Source organism: Corvus cornix, chromosome 7, assembly GCF_000738735.6.
Source record: "Corvus cornix cornix isolate S_Up_H32 chromosome 7, ASM73873v5, whole genome shotgun sequence".
NCBI classification, from domain to species: Eukaryota; Metazoa; Chordata; class Aves; order Passeriformes; family Corvidae; genus Corvus; species Corvus cornix.
The window spans coordinates 9,076,975-9,098,255 of record NC_046337.1 but is presented as its reverse complement, the minus strand read 5'-3'; the positions used below and the strand labels follow the sequence as shown (position 1 = coordinate 9,098,255).

Below are 21,281 nucleotides of genomic sequence, written 5' to 3'. Positions count from 1 at the left end.
GTGAAGAACTGGTTGGGTTCCCCAGTGCATCCAGACACCTAAAAACATGCTCAGCCACATACATCAACATGAATCCAGTGTCAGCAGAACAAAGCCTGGAAACAATTTTATTCACTTCAGTGGAACTCAAATGGTTTCACTTGGTTATGAAGAAACAGCCTCTTTGGGAGATGGGCTTTATCCAAGCAATTCACAAACAACACACCATTTGGAAACATGGCCCTATCAAGCACCAGTGCTGGGTATTTGCCTATGACTAGTACAGATTATTTCAGGGGTCCAGGGTCCTACACAAATCCTCGATGAAGAGGGAGGAGAAAAATTGTCAAAGGAAAGAACCCTGAGAAGTCACTTTGCAGTTAGTCAAACAAAGATTTGCTAATTCAAGCAAAAAGCTTCCAGATTTGAGTTACTCCTGAATTACCAAGCGACCTAGGGCAAGCAAATGCCCTTCCTCTGCAGGAGCAGCGGGGAGGGAATCACATCAAAACTTTGCCAGATAAAAATAAACTCCCATGAGTTTGCCTGGGGTTTCTAATTTAACACACTCCTTTATTGATGACTGGGCAGGGTTCAGAGTACCTGAATCCTTTAAGCAAATATACTCACCTCATGTAGCTTTTCTTGGTCATTTACTAGTGAAAGCCACTCCAGTTTTAAATGCAAGTGTCCACTTGTCGTCTTACTTAAGGGAAACCACTAAATGGGGACAACAAAGAGAAACTTGAGAATTGAGAGGCAGAGCAGTTTTTATATGTTGCAGACTCTGGCACACGCAACAGACAACATGAATTTTACTCTGAGCACCTTAGCCTGCATTTTTGACATTTAGATTGTAGCACATCCATCTACTTAGGCACAAGGCAGAAGAAAATTAAAATAAGACACTCATAAACAGGCAAAGCATGTGGATATTTCCAACCAGCAGCAGCACAAGACAGGCACTCTGGCATTGTTTGTAGAGTGCTGAGTTGCAGGACAAAGCACAGTAAGATCAGGTCATTTCTTCCCTCAGCAAACAGGCTGCTTCACCAAACTTTATCTGCAGCTTTGTATAAAACATTTCGTACATACGGGATACAAGGTATCAACACGAGATACCCCACTGCTGGCTCAGCCTAACCTCAGAACTCTCTGGGATTACCAGCCGGGTCGTAAAAATTATTGTAATGGCTACTTTGGTATTATCTTTTTGTAAAACACCACAGTGCAAGTGTGCAAGGAAGCTTTAAGCACAAAGAAACACAGCAAAGGGGCAACACAAATGAGTGCAGGTAGATATACACCACCAAGCGCATTTAGAAATAAGCTGTGCTCTTTACCTCATCAACAGTTCTGTCATTCATTACATCTGCTAGGCCTATCAGCAAGCTGAAAGGCAAAAAGCAAACATTTCAATGTATATTGAGGCATACAGCATAAACCACCAAAAAGCCCACTCTCAAATCTGTTCCAAATAACAACTTCTCCACATGACCTGTGTACCTGTGTGCAGCAGAACACACACTCCTGAAGTCTCCCCCTTGAAGTACTTCCAAAACTAAAATAAACTTGAAGTAAATCTCAAGTCTTGTAGTAACTATCACTTCTAATGGCTTCCCAGGATTCCCTGCAGGAGCGTAACCTTTTTCAACCACAGTTGCACTAGGAACTAATTACTTGGTATCAATATCTGTGCAAAGGGAATAACTTCTAACAGTATTAAATTTCCAGTATGAATAATTCAGGTGTCCCATAGCAGAGGCTACTGGACCCTGATAAAAGGTTGTGCTAATTTACCTGCCCATAAAGTCATCTTTATCTGGATCTTCATCGTACAAATCCACTTCTAAGTCCTGACCAGGCACTTCATGAACAACAAACTGGAGGAGAAAGAGGTATTGATTAAAAATAAAAAGCATTCACATATACCTATTCACGCTCAGGCTGTGGACAAGAACAGGACACTTGACAGCTGTCTAACACATTAAGGACATTCCCTGCTCTTTCACGGTTAATTGCATAACTAATACAATTGATTACACGTGAAAATATTTCACATTCAGTTTGCTTGGTTTTGAGCTACAAGTCAAACCCCCCAAACTGGTATCCCTAATAAGCAGAGAAGACAAGTGCCAGAGCAGCCTACAGCTGCACAGACTGATGCACTGATTGATATTTAAAGCAGTGCTTTGCACCTCCTCCAAAAACCCACATATGTAAATCAGATCAACCTGAATGACATTTCAAGTTTACAATGTAAGTGTGAACTTGGTGAAGGGACAGAAATGCCTCAACCAAGAAACAAGTCCACCTGCCCCAGTGCAGTCAGCTAAGAGAAGGTCCTGCAACCACAGGGAGGTAAATGGCTGAGTATCCTACAGATGGAAAGATAAAAAGGTTCAGTACCTCAAATGTCTCGTTCCAAATGGGATTAAGATCTCGGGAGACTGTCTTGCTTCGATACTGCACAGTGCCAACACGGAGGAGAGCGTACGGGTCAGACTTCCCCCTGATGGCACCAAGGAAATTGTCTTTCTGGACAAGGTTTTCAGCTTCTAACAGATGAACCCTTATTACTCCCTGGATAAAATAAGATACAGAATTGGTCATGAAAATGCAATCTTTGCATAATTATAATATGCTGCCTCCTAAAACTGTTTATTTCAGGCAGCAAGGGTATTCACTATGACAGTTCTGCAAAGACATGTAGTTTGATGCAGTACGTTTCCAATGACAGCTGTAATAAAACACTTTTTCCACCATTTAGCTAGAGGGGGGGGAAAAGCCCCCTTAAACAGATGCACAATTCAATCTAGATAACTGTGCAGCAAATAATATTCAATTTATTTTTAAATCAGAAGCATACATATGCATACAGCATTACAGCCACAGTCAAATCAAGTGCAAAGATCAACTCCCACTGACTGAAGGAGAAACTCATTGGCAGGTTCTTATTTTATTGCACAGGAGCCATTCCACTTCAATTTAGTGATGCAAGTTTGCAACAGGGAGCATGTCTTTGTCACTCATTTATATTTATCCTCATTAGCAAGAGTGTTAGGTATGTGAAGGAAATTGAAGACCTGGATATGTTAAGTATTTAGGAGATTTGTTTGTTGGGGTTTTTTCCCATTTTTTTTTCTGTGACAAAGAGATGTCACCCTCCAAGCTCCCTGTTTACACCCCTTCACAGCATTAGTAAAAATATTAAATAGCCTGACGCTCATTGCTTATGTATTTATCCTCTCATTTGCATGTACCACAGATCTGCAGTTACAGACTAAAGGATTAATTGGTAAATGAGCTCAGAGAACAGACTCCTTATACCATGTAGAGAGAGTAGGAATGCCCAGTGTCCGTGTCTCCCCCTCCCAAATGATGAACTACCCAACACTGCTTTTATATTTATGAAATATTACCTACAGAAAGCCCACAATTCAGGTTGAAAGAGCTGATGCAGCATCCAAAGACACTAAGCTTGGACACATCCACACGGTGGCAACTTCACACTCAGGTAGATAAACACGATGCCACTGAAAAAACAACTCACCTGGGGGACAGGGAACCTCAAGTGGGCAATGTTCATGTTCTTTTTCAGAGGCACTGTGATCCTGTTCGGTAGAACCAGCCGTGCAGCAATGAAGTCTTGAATTAGTGAGTCTGACATTACACTGCAGGTGGGGGGGAAAAGGCAACCTCAATCTCTACAATCAGTCGCAACTCAGAACGAGAAAATGAGGGACAAGGAAAGAAATGGGCATTGCAAAGTAAATGACACCGTCTTCCCCCAAAGTATCTTCAAGCATTGGAACAGGCCATCCAGGGAAATGGTTGAGTCACCATCCCTGGAAGTATTTAAAGACCTGTAAAGTGCTTACACACATAGTTTAGTGATGGGCTTGGCTGGCAGTGTTACGTTAATGGTTGGACTTGATGATCTATAAAGGTCTTTTCCAAAGTTTATGATTCTATGAAAGAGCTGCAGAGTGGCCATTCAACTTCAATTTTGTGATGCAAATTTACAATATGGAGCATTCCTATCTCAGGGTGTGAACTTGGCTCTAGCAGGTTGTAAAGATGAATGGGAGCTTAGGCTGGGTGAAATCTTCATGCACACACCCTAACAGGTCAAACTCATGTGCCTTCTGTGTTTCCTTAGGAATAACACCAGAGATGGACAAGGGGAGAAGGGAATCAGGAAGTTTCAGCATTTCACAGGGGGCTCAAGGCCTGGAGGTAGTTTGTTTTTAGACTTAGAAAAGGCCTCAGCACACACTGCTGCCTACTCTTGGCCACGTGCTGAGACCTTTTCGAAAATTGAGAGAAGCCAGACACATCAAAAAATAAGAAAGCCAAGCTCATTTCTCAGATGAGGTTCTGGAAGTTGGCAGAGTTTGCACTAAGAAGGAAAATTTCATTTGAAGTAACTGGAGAGCACACTGGCTGAATTGAGGGCACTATTTTGGAGTTCAGGGAACTTTCCAGCCTAATTACAACTTGCACATTTTTAGCTTTTCAGTTCAAATCTTTTCTTTACAATTGCTCTTTTTGTATGGCAGGTGCAAGAAGTACATAACCATCACAGATGTCCAGTACTCCCAGGTGATTAATGAGAGGATTTCAACACACCACTACAATCTGGCATGAGCAAAAGACAATATTAAGAGGAAAACCCAAAAAGTATCTGAAAGACTCATCCTCTTGATAGATGTAGTGCTTATAAGGGTAGGACTGTGTAACAAAATTGTCCCAATTCACAGAGGCTGGATTAACACATAAAGAATATAAGGAAACTCTCCTACTCCAAATGTTAAACCTTGGTCAGGCTCTTGGCTTTTCCGTAAAAAAAACCCCACAGGAACGTCACAGAATTGTACCCTCTCTTGAGTCTCAGTACACCCAACTAAACACAGCTTGTATGTGAGGACAGATGATTGCATGCAGTTTCTTTGCTATCTTAAGTGAGCCAAATTCATTTGACAGGAAGGGCTCTTGTTCAACCTGTACTTCAGCCCATTCACGGTCAGGCATGTTTTGCTCCCAGCTTTCATTGCACTGCTGAGGAATAAGCAAAGGTTTCTGTGTGCAAATCCCTGTGGGAGAACCAGGGAGTAAAAATTTAGGACACCAAATTTTCACTTAATTATATGAGAGGCTGTAGGCTAGGACACCTACATGCCTTCTCCCTGCAAAGGATTAGGGAAACCAAGTCAGAAGAGAACAGATTAATTCTCCTGATAAAAACTGGAGCTCTCAGGCTAAACTTCGGGGCAAAAGGCCAGTCAGGCCTCAAATTAAGAGAAAAAGAAAGCTTCCTCTCACTCAACATCAAAAGCCTTCAGAGGATCTTTAATGCATTAACTGGCACCTAAAGTAGCCAGATACTCCTATGAGCCTGCAAACTGTGAGCTGCAGGGGAGCAGAGAGGAACGGAAGTGTCTGCACTTGCACTGAAAGGGAGAAAAGCAATGGCTGAGTAACCAATGTATTTTCTGCTGTGTAACAGAATTTTCTCTTTACACTAAGGAACAAGGACAAAGTGAATCCGCAATCTGATGAAACAGTTTGAAACTTACAGTATTGAAACCCACTAAGATTTTCATCCTTGCTGTGTAAGTTTCATGTATGTAATACTAACCCAAGAGGCACTGCAGAAGAGCTACACCTAAAAGGTGAGCAGATTACATAGAAAGAAAAGAACTTTTCTCCTTATAAATCTGGTGCTGTTCTCTTTATCATGGATTGTACTTGAGTTTGTCAGAGGGACTACAACTCTGTGGTATCTTGCCTTTTTTCACTTTACTGTAAAAAATAATAAGCAGACTGCCAGTCTAAACCTACTTCATCTACCTTTGCGAATAACTGGCACATGGGAAACAGAAGGGCTTGTTTTTAGTTTATAAGTCACTGTTGTTTCAGGGATTTACTATTTCCATCCTAAATGCAATTAAGTGATTGAAACACTTTTGACAGAATGTAAAAAGAACCCTCCTCAGGTTTTGCCGCAGCCAGATATGATGGGATGAACATCAACACAACACCTTGCACACAGTGCTCTCAACAACAGCTTTGTTGAGACCAACTTCCAAAGGCTTTTCAAAGGAGCATAAAGTAAAGCAAAGTAGACACTCACTTAATCCCTGGGACATCCAGGAGGTTGCTCATGCCTGCCCAGTTGATTTCCAGATGCTACAACAAAATCAGGGAAAAAATATTATACAGGTCTGTTGAAATTTATTTCAAAATAAATGTAGAATTTAAAAGGGAAATGCTTCTAGAACAAAGTCAGCTGTTTAAAGAAAGGAAAACCTGCACCACCAATTGACTGCATCTGCACATTAGAACCAACAGCTGGTATCAATTCCCTTATCTATTTTATCTGCCGTCCTGAATTGAGGGTATCACTGGAACTTAACCTGCAAGCAGAAGGAAAGATTCAGCCCTTACCAATGGCCAGTGGCAGACACCCTGGGAAAGGTCATGAAGGAAATTCAACAACAGCTAGTGAGACTTTGAAGCTTTGTTCTCATCCTTTCACTTAGGGGTTGGCCTATGCCCTGAGGCAGGGGGATTTACAAATACCACTGATTTCAGGAGTCTGTATTCCTATTCGTACAATAAACAAAAAAGCAGTTCAAAAGGAGTTTTTTTTCATGGTGCTACATCTAAACACAAAACCACCTAATTCAAGATCAAAAATGCATGACTTTCATGAACTCAAGCAGAGCATAAACCACAAGCAAAGGTGTGTGCCGTAAGATAACTGGTTCTTATATGACCAGAAGGTTTCTCATATTTTATTAAACCACAATTCAGTACAAGGCACACGACCTTCAACAGGCAAGCTTTCAAAAGGCAACCATGACAGAATGGTCTCCAAGACGACTGCATTTAAAATCTATGACTGGGAAGATCCACCAGCCAGAAACCTTGAAGCAAAGGCCTCAGAAATGGGTCCTGTGCTGCCACCATAAGAAAGTCCTCCCATTCGTAGAGTGAAGTGTTTAGGCACTACTGCAAAAGCACAGGATGAATTAACTCACATCCTCCTGGAGTTCAAGAGGAGCACTGAACAATCAGGACTTCATTATTTGAGAACCTGAACTGTGAGGCATTCACAGTTATGCAGTTTGGGTTACCAGTGATGGGACAGCTCGTGTCACTCACCAAAGACCTGTCCAAGCACTAAGACCAAGAAGCAAGAAGGCTGCAGGGAGCAGCTCACTCCTGACTCACCGGTTTCTGCATAAAAAACAAGGTCACTGCTCCAACAAAAGGTGCATCGGTTAGGAGAGGTTCCAGGATCACTCGCAACGTCCCATACAACTGCAAACAGAAGAGGAAAGCTGAGTGTTAAGGTACTCTCACGATGCAGCTTCAAAATTGTCAGCTTTTCAGTGATGGAGATAATTTTAGAAATTGTACTTGAAGTATTTTTATTTAGAATTTAATAACAATAGACGTTTTTCCCCCAAACCATTGCTCTTGATATCAGGCAATGCTTTCTATGTTTGTGGAGTCTCTCTGCAATCCTGCCATACAATGGAGCCATTTGTCTACTAGGTTTCAACATTCTAAGAACAGATTGTTGGTTTAATCTACACCAGTTTATGAACATGCTGGTTCTTCTGAAGTTCTCTACCAACACTTTGAGCTCCCCTGAACTCTGGTGGCAGATGCTGGCCCACACATACTCAATGCTCCAGCTCCAACCCTGTTTGAGTCACACTACAAAGCTTAAAACTGGTATTTAAGTGCTTTCCATGGAAGGTATCATTTCCCCAGCCAAGAACAAGGAGATAAAACTAATCATTCCAAGCCTGATAGTTGCTGGCTTCCCACTTAAGTGTCATGACCTCCCCACTGGGAGGTGGTACCTCCTGCCCCACACAGCCTTGAACAGACAACATTAGTACTGCACGCACCTGTACACCTTTCACGCCAAGATTAAATTTCGATATGTCCATGTGAATCTCACAGTCCCCTATGTAACTGAAAGAAAATTCTCACATTATTCCACAGTTTGCAATAGTCCCCTGAGAAATCTGGGGCTGTACAGAGTATAAATGAAATCAGTTTAAGGATTGACAACATGATCCCACAGGCAGAGACGGATTTTCAAGTGACTGAACAGAGGAAGTTGAACAAAGGTCAGATCTTTCACAAGAGCAACCTTGCAGACAGCTGGGATATTGATGTACCTGTAAAACGTCAAAACAACATCTGTATTTCCAGGTTAATTTTCCATTCTTAAGACTGGTGGTTGGCTGAAGCAAGCTTGCTCCAAAAAGGGGACCAAGATGCTCATTCAAAATTCAAGGTCAGAGCAATCGCCCTCTTGCTCCCTTCCCTGCCAAAAGCCTGATCCCACCCCACAACCTGGTGATCCAGCTCCCAAGCTGGTGCAGAGCCATCCTGCCATTACTTATGGGGTTCCCACCTTACCCACACCCAAAGAGCCCATAGATTACCCTCGCCCACAACACAAAAACCCACTTGAAGGACAAATTTATCACTAAAAATAACCTGGTTTCTTTAAGGCTGAACTCAAAGACAACAACGTAGATCAGATTTTGGTCAGTTGCCATGGAGAACATCAGGCTTTAAATAAAGCAAATGCTGAATGTGGTACTTTGGCAACTTGGAAAGCACCTTTTATTAAAGTACAAACATCACCTTATGCAAAAACCAATAACCACTCTCCGGGGAGCAGAACCTCGAAGATCTGTTGATGCCTCTGGCAGAAAATAATTGAAGGGAGCTACCAAGTTCCCTTTCAGCCCTCTGAGAAACAGCTCTGGCTGCAGACAACAAACACCCTGCAGGTAAAGCAGGGTGTAGAGATACTGCAGCACAGTGAATGTGCTGTGCTTGCTGCCTGCATAACTTCACTCCATAATCACAGGAAAAGGACAGGAGTTCTGCTCTGACCACATGTGTATGGGCAAATAGTGCTGCAGTTACCACAAATTCACACTGTAATTTGCACATGGACAGATGCCCTCCCACCCCAAAAAAAGTGCCAAGAATGTCCAACCCTGTGAATTTGTCTCCATTTTTGCAAAGTTCTTTGTATATTTGTTTACAGATAGTCACCTAACAGAATTTTAAGTGCTCATAACACACAGATTAAAGGCTTTAATGTTAGAGCATTCTAATTTCTCATTTCCAACCTCATAAACCATGCCAAAATTAACACAATCTTTCTTAAAAGCTAGTGACATAATTAAACTTATTTTATGTTTGTTAACTTCTACAATTTTGACATTATCTTACAGCTCATTACACTGGGTGCTAATAGAGCATTGTTACAATAAAATTCTAAATGAGAAGCCAAAATGAGTTCCTCAATTTGCAGTAATTAATCCAAGAGGATTTAATTTGGTTTTTGCAAGTGTCTAGAACAAGTAAGAGCTGTGGTGTTTCAATTTACAGCCTTTCTACCTTTCCATGCAGTCAAAAATTCTTCCCATTCAGTCCTATATGTCTCTTTTTTCCAGAAACACTTCAATACATGCAATCATGTTTTAGAATTTAGATGTCAGAGAAGTCTTATCAGAGCCTGAGCCTTTAATTATCTGTAAGTCTGCCTCATACAGGCATCACCCCCCTGCCAGGGTGCTTGGTAGGAAGGGTGCACTCTTTGTTCATTAGTTTTATTCCTCATTTCCAGTCCCAGCTGCTCATGCTTCCATCTGCTCCTCTGCTCAGCATAACCTTGCTGTGCTCTCTGCTGTCTTGCCCCAGAGCACACCAGAGCCAAACTCAAGCCTTGACACTTAAAAACCTGAGGGCTGAGCCCTTCCACCCTACACAGGACTGTGCTTTACCCACCTGTGAAGGGTGGAAGAATCACCCGTTTCTCTCCTACATCACCTGTTGCACAAGGTGATGCAGATATGCCTGTGCTGTGGATGAGAACCTTGTTCAAGTGTAAGTATCTTTATCTCTTCTGTACTTGGGTGGAAAAGCTGGGCCCAGTGTTTATGATACAAAGGCAACCCACTGGCTGAAGGCAGGGATGCTACAAGAGCTGACAGGTTTAACAAACCTGGATGTCTGCACATCCCCTTGGAAAAAGCCCGGGCAATTTCCCCCCTGTAAAGTAACTGCCCATGGGCCCCACCTTGTCATGGCCCCCCATGCTGAAAACCCCCTTTGGCCCAACCTTCTCAAGTGCTTTGTAACACAGACTAGGCTTAGTCTGCCTTCAGACTTGGGAGATGGACATGCAGAATTACATAAAACAGTGCTCTACATAACCATACCCAATGCTCTGATGCTACAGCCATGTAAGCTGCTGTTAACAGATTTAATTAAAGCAGCTTCTCAAATTCTTTTGGTAACTTCATGCAGTACCAGATCATCTGCATCCCTGACTCTTCTGACAACTACAGCCCATACAAATAAGGGACCTCTAAGTACTACTTTTCCCACTTCCCAAGCAAAGGATGCAATTTTAACACATAGGAAAGGAAGCTCCTCTTCTCATGACACTGAGCTGAACCATAGCATTCAGTGCTGCATCGTGTTGGTGAGATCAGGAGCACAGATGAAACAAAGCCCTTGATGGACCACATGTCTATGAGTGGCTAATAAAACTACACAAATGGTTCCATACAGACCACAAAGGAAGGGTAAGAAGAAAAGGTTTTTTCTATTCCTGCCCTCTTCCTGTATTTTCTCCATGTCAAATCAAAGACTCTGGGCTTCAAGTACTAGTTGCCTCCTTGATAAAACCAAAGGAAAAAAAATCTGTCCTCCTGTGCTATTGTGAGACTGAAAGCAAGAAGCATTTACAGAGCAAGTCAAGATTTCTGGATGGAAGGTACTGCTTAACACAACAGGTAACTCAGCACTGGAGTGGGGCAGTGCTGCTGCCAAGGCAGGATTGTAGAACACTGGGATAACAGCACCCTGTGTGAAGTGGCTGCTCAGCCATCCCGGCTTCAGCTGCCCTGGTCACCAGGTGGTAACCCAGCCAAATGATCACACTCAGGTGGTTCATCGAGGAGGGAACTCCCACAAAATTACAGCTAGCAAGCACCAAGGCAAAGAAGTCATGTTTATAACATGCAGACTTGTTAATCCTTTCATGTCCACTGCAACACAGCTCTGCTTCTCTGAAGATCAGTCACTGTGGTGCCAGCACTGCACAGTGCACCCCAGAGGCACCCACAGCACATCACTCTCTTCTCCAGTGCTGTGATGCCAGCACACAGCCCTGTAAACAGATCAGTCATTTAAACCTCATCAGCACAGTGACCAAGAGGTAAAGCAAAGGGCAGCCTCACACTGGGGCAACTCAACTCCGTCTCCACTAAGTAGTGGAAAAAACTGTTCCATTGGTAATCTAGAAAAAGGCAGGTAAGTAATACCATTGCTCAGAGATTTGTCTCTCCTTGTTCCTGAAAGCAACACACAATCTCCTGCAGACACTGCAGGATGCACAACACAGCTTAGCTGCAGAAACTGATGTTAACATATGAACACAAGTGAAGCTGAGGCCTTAATGCAGCCCTAGAGAAGAGACCCCCATCAGAGAGGTGAGGCAGACTGCACTCTCCTGTGTGAATACAGAAACTACTGGGGTTATCAGATTATGTCAGTTCGGGTTAAGTTATCATCAGCATGAGGAACAGAAGTGCTTGGCCAGTTTGGAGATGTTAATGGGTCTGCCAGAGGGACAGGAATGCAGAGGTGGGGGAGACGCGGTTTAGCAGAGAACAGCAGCACTCTTCTGCAAGGCTTAAAAGGCATCAGATCTCTCAATCTCAACATGGAAAGCACAAATTATTTGCCAAAGGCCCTAACACTGACCTGGTTATTACAAAGGGTACTCCACTGACAGCGCTGAAACACCTGCCTGAAAATCAAGCATGTGAATTTACAGGGAGCAACAGTGCTCTGCCAGGGCTGGGGATGATGCCATGCCATTGCCACATTAAGCAGCAGACACAGTTCTGAGGAGCTCTGTGCTGTTGCTAAGACAGTCCGTAATTTCACAGTTTTTTCCTGGCACTACCATGAAAAGCCGTTTAAATTAGGCAGCTCAGTCACCCACTAAACTTCCAGAGCTACAGCAGCATGCAAGTGGTAATTCCCCCAGCAATTTCATTCTCCAGGGCTAAACCAGGAGTTTAGCTTTGCAATGACTCTGATGTTAACAAAACATACAAGCTCATTCAAAACAGCCTGGGAGGTATTAAATGTTTTATCTAATTTTGTTGTTGTTGTTGTTAATAGAGCTAGAGGCAATTTTCTGCTCAGAGAACAGCTGTAATCAAAAAAGCAAATGTGTTGGATAGCACATAGAACAAATGGTGACTAAAACAAGAGGATAAATCTAGAGGAAGGAATTAAAAAATAAATAGTGCAAGTAGTTCTGGAAGAACTGGAGAGGTTGAACTAATGAGAAACAATAGTGGGCAAGACAGACTGAGCACCTCCATACCTGTGAGCTCTCCTGAGAACAGGAAACACAGTTCAAAAGCTTGGGTTCTCACTGCCATCAATGGCAAAGCCAAGGGACACACTCTTATACCCATGGCAGCCATGATGGGCCAGAGTAGGTAACACCTAGACCTGTGCAGGTTATTTCTGGTTTAGAGGCTGATGCACATTTCACTTCTGTAAGTACTGAGGATATCCAGCTGGGAGACAGATTATCTCATATCATTCTAGGCTCATCTTAGAGCCTTGGACCATGTCCAGTCCAGCATGACATATACACAGGTGGTAAACTAAGACCCATCAACATAATCAATGATGCAACATTACCATATCTGTAGGTCTAGGGTAACTTGTCTTCTATCAATTTCTTTGGTGTAGGCTTTTATTCCATTGATTCTAGGGCACTGAAATAGAGACAAACAAGACACAACATAGTCAACATCTATCAGGATAAGCACAAGTGAAGAATCCTACTCACTTGGATCAATTTGAGTACAGAAGCATTTGTTAAATGCTTTGCAAAATTACATGTAAAGAAAGAGTATACCATGCTAGTTTTTTTTCCTTTAAAGATGGAACAGCTTTGTCAGTCCTTAAACACGGGGCTGGTTGCAAGCAGCCCATCCTACAAGCCTTAGGGCGCACTGAAAACTCCTGTCACGAGGGTATAACAGAAACAAATGTGGATATGGCCTTTTTTTTTAATCTCCAGTCCCAGGATACTGACAGCAGGTGGGAAGACATATGAAGAGGAAACACAGGCATCAAAAAGCTGAACATCTGACTCCCCTTGCATCTGAACTTTTCAGAAAAGAGTGAACCACGAGTGTTTCAAAAGATTCCCACTACCTTCTCGCCAAAGTGGATCTTGGTAAAGGTGCATGTTTTCAGATGTACACTCTTTGCTCTGATTTTTGGTTCAAGAACTTCTTTAAATGTTTTTTCCATGATTGTTCCAAAGTATGGCCAAGCCTGTACAAGGACCTAAAAAATGGCAAAAGCAGGAATACACTGAAGATTCTTTGAGTTAAGATACCTTTTGTGAGAAACAGACACACCCATTACAGAACCCTGGATATTAATATCTGTCCTTTTAAAAACACCAAGTCAATTTTGTGCACTTAAGTCATCCTTATGGAAGGATCCGTCTCAGTTCCTCAGAAATAGAATTTGTTTCAGGAACTGAAGGGTGAGTTTCCAGCACCATAGAGTCTATTGACTGCTTCTAACCACAGGAGCCAACAAAGCCCAGGGTTAAATTTCTAAAGAACAATAGTCCCTAATTACTCTAAAGTGTCACAAAGTTCCCTGGAGTTAGGTTTATTTAGAGAGGATTGAGGTAAGCTTTTATATCAAAAAGAAAATCTGCTAAAAAAACCCAAGAAAGAGGCTAGTCACTGGATGCTGATTTGCAGGTTCAGCTGTTTGGCTTTGAGAAGTTGACCACACCTGCTGATGGGAGCATTTGCCTCAGTGCTCTCTGGGAACCTTTCTGGTGAAAGATACCACTACGTTTGCTAAACAATAATAACATACACACACCATGTGTCCATATATACACACGAATGCTTGCTTTTTCTTTTTAGTCTCAGAACTAAGTGGTGTTGAATTTATCAAACTTGTATCAATCAGGCTCACATTGGCTCTCAGCCTCAGTGGAACTCCACACTTAAGTGACTCCACACTTCAGTACAGACACAGATACAATTGAGCTACACTGTAGTAATTTGATAACTTTCTCAGACTTGTCCTGCAGAGTTTGGACGAGTGGGATGCAGCTCAGAGCAGGTGGCCTCACCAGCTGGAGTTCAGAGCTCCTCACCTTGTTCAGCCACTCCACTCGTTCAACATCAGGGAAGTGAACCTGGGTGCAAAGAAAAATAAATTGAGTGCCATGTGTAATCTCTTTGGGCACACTGCAACACATGCAAAAGATAGCACAGACTGTGGAACAAGTGTTAAGAGTAAGCTGAGATCCCTCTGCCTTCATACATACATCCTTTATAATTTACTACCTCATTGAAAAATCCTAAAACGCAAATAAGCCAGTAAAGAATAGTAAAAGACAAAAGAACCCATGTGCACTGACAATCAGTATGCCTCTGGGCACATTTACATGATTAAAGCAAGTGTCACATCCTGTTCGTGATGTAAAGCAGCATTAGATTTCTCATCCTCCTCTTTGTCATGCCTTGGGAAGCCTGGAGAACCTACTTCCCTTTAAGATCACGAGCTGTGTAGGACCTGTTTCCTGTACTCACTCACCTCAACCAGGACACCACACTTTGGAAAACAAGAATCTGCTTGGGAAACTCAATTTATTGGTTGTGGCAGCATTTCTCCACTAATACCAACACGGTGCCAATGGCTTCAGGGAAAAGAAGCCCTGTAAGAGTTCGAGCCTATTAGCATACACAGTCCAGTGTTTTCAGCTCTCAGAAATTTTTAAGGTGGTAAGGATAAATTAAAATGAAATAGTCACTTATACATCATGTTTTCAAGTTAGACACACCAAATGCCAACACAACGTGTATATGTCCACGACAAAAATCCTTCCGGTTCCCTGAACTGATGACTTGCTTAATCACCATCAGGACAACGGGGTATGAGACCACTCTCAAGTAACTCATCTCTCAGACCCCAGCAAGAAGCTGCTGAGTGAAGAGTTACAATCACCTTACTACAATCACACATTAAAGTCTTATGGATGTGGTATTTGCAGCTGGTGTTACAAGCTGGTAGCAGGTTACTGCGGAAGGGAAGGACAGCACAGCAGCTTCTCAGAACAGACATCTGGGCCCTGCTCAGCTCTACAAGAGCACCTGAATACAAAGGGAATCTGACTATCATCTAGCCTGGTAACAATAATTGGGTAGGACAGTACCTCCTCTTACAAGAGCTGTAAATTACACTCTTCAAGCAAAGGTTTGCTGTTCAATTCATCAGCCTTCAGAGAGGTGCTCAGAGATGTTTGGATGGAATGGACAGCAGCCTTTTAGTACAGCTTCATGGACAATTGAAGAGCTCATTTTCCTTGCTCAAATAATGCTTCAAATGATCTCATTAAAAACCCAAAGTAATATCACCATATTCTTTATAAGCAATTTCTTTTGATGCTCTAAAAGGCAATTTTTTCGTTAAATAAAACAATAGAAGTTCACTAAAATGTCAGCCTGCACAGGTCTATTTGCACGATAAAGTGAGAACTCAGCATCAGAAGGGACAATCAACACAGATAAACTGCTGCTGACATTTTACAGTGAGATGGATTATGTGAATCAGGGGACCTCTGCTTCACCTGCCAGACTTTCATCTTCCACCTAAAGGTCCTCCACCAGGGCACATAAATCCTGGGTTTCCAGCTCCAATGCAATTGCCAGGCACCATCATCCTGCAGCGTTTGTGCCACAGCTCTGGATCAGCTCTGGATGCAGAAAGGATGGAGCAGGGATCAAAGCATCATGGTGGGCTTATTCTTCAAAACACCTTACAGACAGGAGAGGGATGTGACCCAAAAGGAAGGACAGGACAACAGTTAGGCTACCCCTTCCCAGTGAGAAAGTCACAGCCCATATGAGCAGGGGAGAAATGTGGGCCGTTATAAACCATTAAAGTTGTCTGGGATTATTCACTAGAGTCAAGGCTCCTAGAGACTTGAAGCAGCACAAAGGAGCATCAGGAAAGAGGCAAAAGCCACGAGAATGAGGCTGTAGGTAGACCCACCTTAAGAAAAACTGAAATTTAATTTATTATTTGAGCCACAGATACCCGAACCAGACAGCCCACAGCAAACCCCCAAAGCAACTGCAATGAATCACACTACAGAGTGTCACACCTCAGATGCTGTGATAGCAGACATTTGTGGTACATTTCCACCCCACCTGACATCCCCTCATTCAGGTGTTTGCAACCCAGCTCCTACCCAGGCACTTGGTGCCTCAGTTTCCTCTGACAGGTGGAAGGAAGGGCACTGCTGGAGCTCAAAGGCTGGGACCAAAGACCACCAGGGACTCCTGGGCTGACACAATTGGGCTTGCAGAGAACACCACTGGCTGACTACATGTTTCTGGTGAAAACCAGCTTTCTACCCTTTATGACAAGCCACTAAATTTCAGTGTGTTCCCAATACCAAAGTTCAGCTCCACTCAATGGTATGAACTAAAGGAGCAGTTCTTCAGAGGAGCAGAGCTTGGTATCCAGGTGTTGCAGCTGCATCATCCACTGTGTAGTAAGACATAAGCTCTGAGCAAATCCTCTCCTAGCCACGGGGTATCCCCATAACATACATACTAGCTAGCATGTCACATAGCTAGCTCAGCCCAGTGACACCACCAAGCTCTCTTCTTGACCCAACCATTTATCCCTAGAATTTAACATGTCCTAGTATGTTTTGAAAATAAAACCATGTTCAGTTCCACTTTTGAACCATGTGCTCTGGATTTCAGACTCACTTCTGGCCCTTGCTACTGGTGAGAGCCCCACCAGCAAGGTCTTGCCCCGAGTTTGTCATCAGTACAGCATAGGTAGGAGGAGCCCCAAACACTTCCTACTAAGCCCAGAACCAGACACCAAGAGCTGCCAAAGTTAATACTAAAACAGAGTAAGATTTAATCCTGTAGCCTTGGGCAAGTCCCACTATCAGAATCAGTTTTACCCATCTACAAAAGCAGGCATACTTCTTGCCAAAGTTTAAGGAATGCAGCAAAAATTACTTAGCATTTGAAAAGAGCTTTGAAGATCAAAAACACTAGGTAAGGGGCAATTACTAGCAAGTAAAGAAAATGTGTAAGTTTTGCATGACTCCACCTTGCCCTGAAGCAAGCCACACCAAGGTTCACAGCATTAACAAACCCCATGTCTGACACAACAGCACCATTCTGTTCAAATACAACACAGCAATCTATCCATCAGGGTTTGGTTTGGGTTTGTTTGGTTGCTTGTTTTAGGTTTTGTTGGGGATGTTGGTGTTTTGTTTGGGTTTTTTTTTAAGGGACAGGATTTTTAGCTATTCATACAGGAGGAAAAAAGAAAGTGTAAACAAGGCTTTTGCGTGAACAAGGACTTAAAAGGCACCGTTTTAAAAGGACAGTTCTGCACCCAGTAGTATATCTCCCGGTAAAAGGAGTTTAACATCAGGAAGAAACACAGCACACTTGGATTTTGTCACGTGCAGCCAGCTAATAAGTGGCAAAAGCAACATGGAGCAGTCACCACAGCCCCAAGAGCCGCAATGAAGGTGGAAGCCTGGCTACCTCTGCTCTGAGCACTGCCTGCTTGTACAGAAGTCATGCTACAGGCTGCACAGGCTGAAGTCAGAGGGTCTCAACTCTCCAAGACATGGATCTGACTGTGCTTGTCGTGAGCAGATTTCCAGCCTCATTTCCTGAGGAAGCACAGCCTGCCCACGTACAGTGTCTAGCACAGAAACGCATCTATTCCGAACTCACTGGCTGGTTTCAGCCAAGAAACTGGTGCTGCAAAACAACCCTGCAAATTCCCCAAAACAGATGGTTGAGTAGATTAGGGAAACCCCCCCAGCATTGCCCCTAAAGGAAAGGCTGCACTCTGTATATCTCCTAACAACTAATACCACGACTGAGAAGAACATGAGCCAATTTAAAGAAGCCACCTCTTAGGGAAAACAATTTGTAAGTAACCAACAGCACAATCAATGATTGCTCTTAACTCTTCACTGGATGGATCCCCTCATTTTATTACAGAGCACATGAAGAGACAAACATTTACGAATCCCAAGACACTGCCATCGCTTCACACCTTCAGAACTTTTCCTAGGATTACAACACTGCAAATCCAAGCCATGCTCCCCTTGAATTGTATTCCTACTGCCACCTCTGTGTGACAGAAGACAGGGGACAGCTTTAGAGCTCCCAACTGAAGGTCCGTGAACACTGAAAGGCAAAAAAGAAAGATAAAAAAGATAACACCACAGAGAATAAACTGAATAGACATCAGGTGAAAATCAGGTGAGAATCAGCCTCCAAGACAGCCACATGGAAGAAGTAGATCAAATACAGGATGGGGATGGAAGGAAAATTAAAACGGAGAAGTTGAAAAGCATCAAGTACAAGCGCAGTGTGGAAGCAAACACCCAACTGATGAAGAAGAAAAGTTACCAACACACAAAAAGAAAGAAAGTGGCAATATAGGCAAAACTAAAAGCACACCGTGCAGCCCCTTTATCATTAGGTCCTACATCCTGCCTTCCAGGAGTAAGTTCCAAGAACTCACAAGTCAGGAATCAGACCTCTGGAAAGAGTCTGACTCTACCATCTCTATGAACACATGCTGGGCAGTAGGAGATAGAGATGAGATACCCCTTAAACCTTCCCTTCCCCTGAAGGAGGCCGAACAGCTCCAGCTCTGTCAGACACCAGGTGCTCCAGCCCCTGACCACCTCAGTGGCCTCTGCTGCAGTCTCCCCCTCTGCCCAAACCTCTCCCATGTTTGGGGCACACAGTGCTCTCTGTGCAGCCTTGTGAAGGGCAAGTACAGGGCAATCAATAATGAACCACCTGCTCCCACACTAACGAAGCCTGAAACTTTCAACCACAAAACCTAATGGAGCTTTTTGAATTTGTGTGCACTGTGGGGGCAAGTCTGAATTTTCAACAGTGACTAAGAGGCTCAATTTCTGGTTGCAATGATTCAGGGCACATGAGGATAAAATGCAACACTGCTCTCACAGCATCAGGGCAAGAGCTGACATCACCACACTCATTAATGCCCTGAATTGTGTTTTTTTACGCTCTGTCAATACAAACAAGCAGAAACCTCATTCAGAAACAGACTTCTGTGCCTGGCAGGAGAGAACATGTGCAGGGAGCTGCATCAGCCCTGCCAGGAGACCCTGGCTTCACTCCTCAGAACTGCCAGCTGCCTTCATTTCCCACAGAATTAAGGAGAGCCAATTGCTGTAGGCTGTATAAAAGTTTACCGACTATAAATGCCTCCATGCAACACTCTTTACAAATAGAGGTCTTTGATATTCTCTTTCTTACAAGAAGAACATTTTCCTACCAGTCCCTAACAGATTTTTAAATGCAAACAAATGATGATAAAAAAAAAGACCCGAACACCTCATCATCCTTTCCATTAGCCAACCACAGCTGCCCAATAAACAACCCAAGACATAGAATAAAATGTGCAGGTAGAAATTCTAGTTTCTTCCCTTTAAAACGTAGAGTGACTAGAAACAAATGTGAACAACAAACAGGGGTTGGCCTTCTGTACCATCCAGAGATGACTCCTTAAAACTAAATATTTGTTTTTTAGCAGGAAGAGAATATTATGTTTATATATATTTGGTTTTTAGCAGGAAGACAGTATTACGTTTATATATTTTTGTTTGTTTTCAAATGACACTAAAGGAGAGAAAAATCTGCTGGATGAGAAAGTCTAAAACAAGTACCCTCAACAGCAAAATACCTGCAATGCAACACACATATTTGAAGGGAGGTTTCTCTGGCGATACATCAGTCTGTTTTACACACCCACTTACAGCACATCTCCTGTCTAAAACAACTTCTGGTTTAATCCTCGCTTTCCTGAGCAAGACTTTAAAATCAAAGACTCTACTGCTCGGCCCACGGCATCACTGCCGCCCCTTCGGCTGCTCGCTCCGGGACACGTCGCTCTCTGTCCTGCTCTCGCCGCCCGGAACCGCCGGGACCCGCAGCATCCCCTGTGCCGCGGGATGCGGGGCAGAACACCCCGCGTTCCCCACTCACCCACGCCGGCAGGTGCCGGGCGGCTAGGCCCCGGCACACCGCCTCCCGCTCGTCTCCAGCAGCGCGAAGGCAGCGGCCAGGCGGTCGCGCTTCCCCCGCCGGTTGAGTCCCCAGCAGAGCCACAGCGCCAGCGCCAGCAGCACCCAGCTGCCGCTCAGCCCCAAGTACCCCGCCAGGTACACGGGACCGAGCCAGAGCAGCGCCCGTGCGGCGGAGGAGAGCAGCAGGCGCGGCAGCGCGGCGGGGCGCGGGGCGGCCGCGCGGTGCATGGCGACAGCCCGAGCCAGGGTCGCCCCTGCCGAGTGCGCCCGCCCCGCGCCGCCGCCGCCGCCGCGGCTCCTCCGCCCGCCCGGCCCGGCCCGGCCCCGCCCCGCCCCGCCGCGCCGCGCCGCCCTCCCGGCCAGCCCGGTACCCCGCGGCGCTCGGCTCTCCGGCGGCGTTACGGACACCCTGTGACCCATCGTCGTGGCTGGATGTGGAACGAACGTGGGGCACACACAACCTGTTGGTTCTGTACGCTTGGCTGCTTTCCTTCCTCTTTGGCACTTTATTCTCGTCCTCTTTTGATTTTGATGGGGATGTTGTGGGAGTTTAGATTCTGAAATACTGGTAATCATGGAATCATTGAATCATAGAATCATCAAGGTTGAAAGAGACTTTTAAGATCAACAAGTCCAACCATCAACCTAGCACTCTCACCCATAGACCACATCACCCGGCACCAGAACCAAATGCTTCGAAAACACCTCCAGGGATGGTAACCCCACCACCTCCTCGGGAAACTTATTCCAATGCCTGACCACCCTAACAGTGAAAATGTTTTTTCTGACATGTAATCTGAATCTCACCTGCCTCTGTTTGAGGCCATTGTCCTCTAGGCCTCTCACTGCAGGCACAGTAGAAGAGACTGATTCCCCACCTCACTACAACTTCTTGTCAGGTAGTTGTAGAGAACTATGAGGTCCCCCCCAAATCTCCTCTAGACTGAATAAACCCAGCTCCCTCAGCCATTCCTCATAAGATATGTTTTCTAGGGAACCATAAGACACTCTAAAATGCTTTCCCCCTTAACAATATTAATTCTATACCTTTTTGTAC

General features: G+C 44.0%; 1 protein-coding gene across 1 annotated transcript in view; it reads right to left on the bottom strand.

Annotated features, from left to right (window-relative positions):
- ESYT3 (extended synaptotagmin 3) overlaps positions 1–20,480 on the bottom strand; it is a 31,216-nt gene extending 10,736 nt beyond the window's left edge. The window contains 13 exon segments of the mRNA XM_039555599.1: positions 610–699; positions 1,323–1,371; positions 1,780–1,862; positions 2,389–2,562; positions 3,533–3,653; positions 6,116–6,171; positions 7,219–7,308; positions 7,908–7,974; positions 12,763–12,839; positions 13,285–13,419; positions 14,258–14,299; positions 20,184–20,236; positions 20,239–20,480. Of these exon segments, the coding sequence (XP_039411533.1) occupies positions 610–699; positions 1,323–1,371; positions 1,780–1,862; positions 2,389–2,562; positions 3,533–3,653; positions 6,116–6,171; positions 7,219–7,308; positions 7,908–7,974; positions 12,763–12,839; positions 13,285–13,419; positions 14,258–14,299; positions 20,184–20,236; positions 20,239–20,452 (1,251 nt within the window). The 5' untranslated portion in view covers positions 20,453–20,480.
- Positions 20,481–21,281: the final 801 nt, after the last annotated feature.